Consider the following 7,500-nt stretch of genomic DNA (forward strand, 5'->3'; position numbering starts at 1 on the left):
AGAACAAAAAGAAATTTTTCGTGTCGGTTGACATTTTTTATACATCCGTATTTTCTACATTATCTATTTATTATGCCCTCTAGTTTGGAGTATAGAGATAAAGAGAGGCAGAGAAAACGAGAAAGTAGGCGGCAACCAAGCCAAGCTCAACGAGAGAGAGAGCGACAGAGAGCTAGAGAAACGCTAACTGTGGAGAAAGGAGGCGAAACTGGTCTGACGAGCAACGGGAGAGGGAGCAAGAAAGAAACAGAGAAAGGAGGCGCAATTTTACTGACAAGCAACGGGAGAAAGAGCAGGAAGGGGACAGAGAAAGGAGGCGCAATTTTACTGATGAGCAACGGGAGAGAGAACAAGAAAGGGATAGAGAAAGGAGGCGCAATTTTACTGATGAGCAACGGGAGAGAGAACAAGAAAGGGATAGAGAAAGGAGGCGCAATTTTACTGATGAGCAACGGGAGAGAGAACAGGAAAGGGACAGAGAAAGGAGGAAACATTTTACTGAGGAGCAACGCGAGAGAGAGCAAGAGAGAAACAGAGAAAGGAGGCAAAATTTTACTGACGAACAACTGGAGAATGAACGAGAGAGAGCAAGAGAAAATAGACGCCTAATAAGCGACGAGCGGCGACGAAGGGAGCGAGAGACAGCAAGGGAAAACAGGCGTCGTCTAAACGAAAACGAACGAGAAGGAGGAGAAGGTGAGCGAATTTTTGCCGAGGTTAGCTTTCTGTTATATGAATCGGGGATTTTACGAAAACAGAGGTAGCTTTTGTTTTGTTTGTTAATCAATAACCTCTTTGTAATTGCATCAGTTTTTTTGGACCAATCACCACACGTCATTTGTTGTCACGCAGTCTAGAGTTGATACCTTTTATCATCCATTGAAGTTGACCTGTGTCCTCCAAGTTCGTTGAAGAGAAACGATATGATTGAAATTTCACAGACAGTCGCGTCCAAGATAAAATTATAGAGTAACCTTATAATTCGTGCTCCTCGGTGTATTTTCGTTGTTTCTGGCGCGGAAAATAAGGTAATCTTAACTTGTATTAATGAAATTTTATCGAAAATTATAACCATTGCCATGTGTCCGATGCATCGCTGAATAAATGATAACTCCTTATGTAAATTTTAGGCGACTCTGGCCTCTGTGACAAGTTAAAATGATTCAGTGTTAGAGGATTGTAAATTATACGGTCTGTGAAAGCGTTGTTATGTTTTCTCAAAAGAGAGCAGAGAGCACCTTGAATTTGAAGATTTTCAATGTCTGTTGAAAGAGCGTTTTGGTGCAGATTGTTCGAGCTTACCTCTATTTGTTTTATTCAGGGTAAACAGAATTTGAAGGATCTATTCTCCCTCTTGTAACTGAAATAACTTTTATTATTTTACTATAAATCTAGGCTTTTCCATTTTGTAGATACCTATCTTCGAGTGTTTAAGAATATATATGGAGATCTATGTAAATAAGGAGGGCAGCCAGGGTTAGAAATTATTTTTGAATGTTGACAGGCCAAACAAATTTAAGCTCGGTCATGTCTAGTTACTAACCGGTCAAAATAAATTATTACCTGCCAAACAAATTTTAGCTCGGTCATGTCTAGTTACTAACCGGTCAAAATAAATTATTACCTGCCAAACAAATTTTAGCTCGGACCGGTCAAAAGACAGTAAAAACTCGTGGGTAAGAACCTGGATTTTCCCATTGCATTAACAGGTACGTTCTTACAAAAATAGTTATTGGCAAAAAATTTGTCTATTTTTCTAAAATGAAAAGGTTCTTATTTTCTGAAGGAAAAAAACATTGTGGCTTATGTCTCCCAAAGAGGTTCACCTGAATATTTTCCAGGTGTATAGAATTTTTTTTATAGATCTGAGAAAATAAAGATGTGTGTCAAATATTGGGCTAAACAGGTTCTTGTATAGAGGGGGCCTAATTATAACTGGCAAGTTTAGCCTAACAGGTTCCTAAAAACCAGGTTCTTAGTCACAGCTAGGTTTTTACTGTATTGAAGACATTGTACTTTGCAGTAATAGCCAAATTAAGACAAAAATTATGTGATCATAAATGCTCAAAAACTCCTTGTGTTGAGAGATGGGGAAATATTATAAACCAGTTTTGAGTGTGGTTATCAAGTTGTTCATTCATTGGAGGGTACAGTGTAGTAAACAATATTTCCAGGAATATTGTCAAGCTCAGCTCGTTTATTCTTAAAAACAATTCCCCATAAGAGTTAAACCAGAAATCACAACTTTTGGCTCAGTATTGTTCTGACATGTTTTCTTTGAACAATAGGTGTATGAAGGGGTGAGGGAAAATTCTTGCCCAACTAAAGATTTTATCTTATCTTCTTAGCCATGGAAGAACATGAAAGTCAGGTCCTCCAGGTTGAATGTAGCATGGAATGCTCTCTGCTTGGTGAACAAGAGCAAAGTCACTCAGCAGGTACTGATATAGTTCATGGTAGATGGTATTTATTATAGAATTGCATAATTGAGTAAAATCACGCATTCTGATTGGTTAACGAAGAGAGGTATTCAGTGTGGAATTGCGAGTTGAAAATGAGGCTAAGGGATGTTTTTTGGCATCTACGTAACAACTATCGTCAAATATTGTAACACAACAACTGCAAAAAAGGTTTTCTACAATGTCATTTTAAAATGTTTTCAAAATCATTGTCACCTTTTGTATATCCTTTCTTAACATACTGTAATGTCGCCTGGTCCTCCACCTACTGTTCCAACCTAAACTGTATTTACCTTTTGCAAAAGCGTCTAGCGCGGCTCATAACAAAAGCTCACTATCTAGCAAATACCACCCCTTTGTTTAGCCAGCTTAAAGTCCTTGACATATTTAGTATTAATTCATTTTCTGTCACTACTTTTATGTATTCTTATCACCATAATCTTTTGCCTAGTAGCTTTCGTGACTTGTTCTTAAGTAGTAATCAAGTCCATCAATACCAAAATTCAACTGGCCTCTCAGTATAGACCTCATTTTTGTAGATCAAATATAAAGCAATTCAGCATCCTTTACTGAGGACCTAAAATCTGGAATTCGTTGCCTGTTTCACTAATTAGCTCTCCTTCTACATTTGTTGTTAAAAAAATTTAAAGAGTTATCTCACTGATAGCCGATCTGTCGCTTAATTTTCTGATCTTGCTCACTCTGTACTCAGCCATGAATTTAGTTCTCTAGGTAGTTGAAGGAAGCCTATTAATATAAGCTTCAAGCTTCGTTAGACTTCCTTGTCACATTAATTTTATAATTTAATTACCCCCCTTTGTTTATGTTGTATAAGGTTTTGTGAGTGACTAAATAAATAAATAGTTAAAAACAAACAAAAGCATTTTTTAAAGTGATCCGGAGGTTCTTCCTTGTTTTGAACTAAACTACAAATTCTTGGAGAGGTATAAAAAAACCCCTTTCGCTAGTGACAATGAGAAAACAAGAAAATCCTGTGAACACAGCCCAGAAAATGGCAAGCCAAATTCAAACAAACAAAACCGAGAAGCGACAATGGAGGAAGTGCCAGGGTCAATTGTCACATATACAGAAGAAGAAATGAATACCTTCAAAGATCACATTGTCCCTGAAAACATGAAAAAGAGTGCGCCACTTGCATTCATCCTGAATCGTGGTACTTAGAAAAGTACAAAACAGAGCTGAACTTGAACAGCATTTTAAAAACATTTCAAGGTACTTACCTTATATCAATCGCAACGTTAAACTTTCAGTGCTTTGCCTTGGACACTTCATTTCTTTCAGTTTTGCTACCGAAGAGGTAAAAGGTGTAAATTATTTTCCTTCGCGAGCAAATGACCAATTTGAAAAAGGATGTTATAGATAACCGGCTTGTAAATTCAGTGAAATACCTCTATTTATCCTTACAAGTAGTGTGAAGCTTGTTCATGTGTAAAAAAGTTTGAAAACAAATGTAAAAACAAGCACAAGGTACAAAAAAAGTTGTCAAAGGTTCAAACGTGTATGACTGACCTTGCTTCCTATTCGCTAACACAATGACAGGTTTGACATTTGACTTTGAAATAGCTTTCTGGGGCGCGCGCCCAGGATAAAAACAAACAATATTATTGGTGTTTTCTTTTTTTTTCTGATTTTTATTTGATTATGCAATTCAAGGAAAATCCATTACCTGACTCATGAATTCCACGTTAAATTGCACTTGAAAACCGATATCGGTTTTCGTGTGCAATTTAACGTGGAATTCCCTCGTCAGGTAATGAATTTTCCAATAAAACTTAATAATATACAAGGAAAAAAATTTCTTGAATCAGATTGGCTTAGAGCAGTGCAGTCTTTAGTAAACACAGTACAAAAACAAGGAAACATAATGCAAAAATAAGGAAATAAAGTGCAAATTTCTCAGAGAATGAAAACCTGTGATTGGCTAATAAACAATCAGTGTTCTCCAGAAGCGCGGGCAACTGGCAGTATCACTGGGAACTCTTTTCCAAAGTGCCAGCTACTCTTATGAGTCAAAACATAAAAAAAAACTGTCTGTAACTTTTATCTTGAATTTTTCGTAAGTTCCATTTTTTTCCGCGAAGGATAAAACAGCACCCGAAGCAAATCGTGTTAATTCATTTGTTAGAATACTAGAACATGCAATTTCATCGGGAAAATAACAAACAAACAAAAAAGCCACAAGAGCTTGTTTGAAAGTTTATCGAAAAACACATGAAAATACATGGAACTAAAGTGCCTTGAACAGCTACAAAAGAAGACAGGTGTTGTTTATTCATGGTTGCGAAGCCACTCGCTGAGGCACTTGCCGATAGATAACTGTGGCTTGTTTATCCGACATGAAGAATATAAATCACAAGCAACCAGAATACAGGCTATGCAGCCATTCACTACAGCAATCGAGGTGTCAGTAAAGCTTCTTTTCTTGTTCAGCAAAACCAGCTTGTGGCTTCAAACAACGCCACAACAAGCGACCAAGGTAATAGTTTTTCTCCGTTGTTCTTACTTTTGTAACTGCTCCAAAAATCCAAATTCACAGTAATTTTGATGGCTGTTAAGAATTATTTTTCTTCACATTATCTGCCAGGTTTTTTTAGCTGTCCCGCTGTGTAAAATCCTAGAATCTCGATGAGTTTTTAAAAGTGTTCATCTTTACAATGTTTTGATTTTTCATTCATCCAGTCCAGGCGAGCCGGTTCACGCGTTGACAGTTCTGATAGACATGTGACATGTGAATAGCGGAACTCCCTTGTCTTTTCTGGTTTGTTCTAACAAGATTCAAAGGGATTTTGTGGGCGTTTTTAATAAAATAATTATTCCACTTGCGCTTGTTGGATGAGATGATTATTGCCAACTCGGCGTTATGCGTCTCGTTGGCTATTTACCATCTCATATCCAACGTGCCCTCGTGGAATAATTGTTAATTATAAAATAACTAAGATAGTACGTGCATTCTGTCTGATTGGTTAAAAACCAATAGTTTATTGTTCCGGTAAAATCATAGAAAACTGAAACATGCTTTAAGGTTATTTTATAAAAGTAAAAGACCACATTTTCGAAAGGTTTGCTGGTGTGATAACCCACTTGGGATGTTGGGAGAAGAGTGGAAAAGCTTGTAAACCACCAGCTTAACTACTCAGATCTCTGGGCCTCATGCCCCCAAACCCCCCCTTAGATACGGTACTCTCGCTTTACCAGCACTTGGTGTCAGGCACCAGTTACTTTTCATTGGGAGCTGGCTACTCTAAAACTTCTGGAGAACACTGAACAATAGAAATATATAAGAACCAATGAGCCTCAGGTGTCACAATCTGCTTGTTTATCTTCTTAGCCATGGAGGAACATGAAAGTCAGGTCCTCCAGGTTGAATGTAGCATGGAATGCTCTCTGCTTGGTGAACAAGAGCAAAGTCAATCAGCAGGTACTGATATAGTTCATGGTAGATGGTATTTATTATAAAACTTAATAATATACATGGAAAAATTTCTTTAATGAGATTGGCTTAGAGCAGTGCAGTTTTTAGTAAACACAGTAAAAGAAACAAGGAAACATAATGCAAAAATAAGGAAATAAAGTGCAAATTTCTCAGAGAATGAAAACCTGTGAACAATCAGTGTTCTCCAGAAGCGCAGGCGACTGGTGGTTTCGCTGGCTACTCTTATGACTCAAAACAGTAAAAAAAAACTGTCTGTACCTTTTATCTTGAATTTTTCAGAAGGTCCTAAAAGAAACAAAAACAATAACTTGTCGTACAAAAAGCTCTTTGGTGTATGACAATTTGCCTTTTGCTAATGGTATTATCGATATATTTACTGAATGATTTTTGATGAGACATTGCCAGATAATATTTTTAATTATAAAATTACTAAGATAGTACATGCATTCTGATTGGTTAAAAACCAATAGTTTATTGTGCTGGTAATCTCATAGTAAACTGAAACATGCTTTAAAGTTATTTTATAAAAGTAAAAGACCACATTTTCTATGGATTTACCAGCATGATAACTCACTTGGTTCTTGGGAGAACTCTGGAAAAGCTTGTAAATCACGAGCAAAACTTCTCAGATCTCTGGGCTTAATGCCCCCAAACCCCTCCCTTAGATACAGTACTCTCGCTTTATCAGTGCTTGGTGTTAGGCACCAGTTTCTTTGCTTTGGGAGCTGGCTACTCTAAAACTTCTGGATAACACTGAACAATAGAAATATATAAGAACCAATCAGCCTCAGGTGTCACAATCTGCTTGCCCAACTTATTAAGATTATATCTTATCTTCTTAGCCATAGAAGAACATGAAAGTGAAGTCCTCCAACTTGAATGTAGCATGGAAAGCTCTCTGCCAGGTGAACAAGAGCAAAGTCATTCAGCAGGTACTGATATACCGGTAGTTGTTTATGGTAGATGGTATTTTATTATGAAAGTTAATAATATACATGAAAAAATTTCTCTGTGAATTTGATTGGCTTAGAGCAGTGTACTTTTTAGTAAACACAATGCAAAAACAAGGAAACATAATGCAAAAAGAAAGAAATATAATGCAAATTTATCAGAGAATGAAAAACTGTGATTGGGCTAATAAACAATAGAAATTTATCAGAACTAATTAAGTGCCACAATTTGCTGGTGGGAAGCATGTATACTTTTAAAACTTCCCCCTTTTTGGTGTAATTAATTATGCTCTGTTGTCTTACCTAAGTAATCTTTCCTTTTTCTTGTAACACTTTTTTTTCTCAATATTTTATTTTATGAATTTACCTGATTATTTTTATTTATTTATTCATTGTGGGTTGTTTTGTTTTCATTTTTGTAACCAAGATTTTGAAATAAATAAAGGTGTGGGTGGGCGTGTGTGTGTAACAAATAAGAATGTTAAAACTTTCATATATATATTTTTTACATGGACTCAAAAGAGCAGCTATATAATCAGTGATTTTGTTACCTCTGCATTCTATCTATGTTCCTGATGCATAAAAATCGCCAAAGACATAAAATAATTCATGGATATATCGATCTGAACGTGTGTAT

The 7,500-nt window shown here is 36.3% G+C and overlaps 1 protein-coding gene across 1 annotated transcript in view; it reads left to right on the plus strand.

Annotated features, from left to right (window-relative positions):
• The first annotated feature begins 72 nt into the window (after positions 1–72).
• The window catches only part of LOC140932167 (uncharacterized), an 8,577-nt gene continuing 1,149 nt past the window's right edge, over positions 73–7,500 (plus strand). Inside the window, exons 1-5 of the mRNA XM_073381811.1 lie at positions 73–189; positions 279–696; positions 2,349–2,438; positions 5,809–5,898; positions 6,756–6,845. Of these exons, the coding sequence (XP_073237912.1) occupies positions 73–189; positions 279–696; positions 2,349–2,438; positions 5,809–5,898; positions 6,756–6,845 (805 nt within the window). The remainder of the gene's footprint in view (positions 190–278; positions 697–2,348; positions 2,439–5,808; positions 5,899–6,755; positions 6,846–7,500) is intronic.

Source organism: Porites lutea, chromosome 3 (genome assembly GCF_958299795.1).
Source record: "Porites lutea chromosome 3, jaPorLute2.1, whole genome shotgun sequence".
Classification (NCBI taxonomy): domain Eukaryota; kingdom Metazoa; phylum Cnidaria; class Anthozoa; order Scleractinia; family Poritidae; genus Porites; species Porites lutea.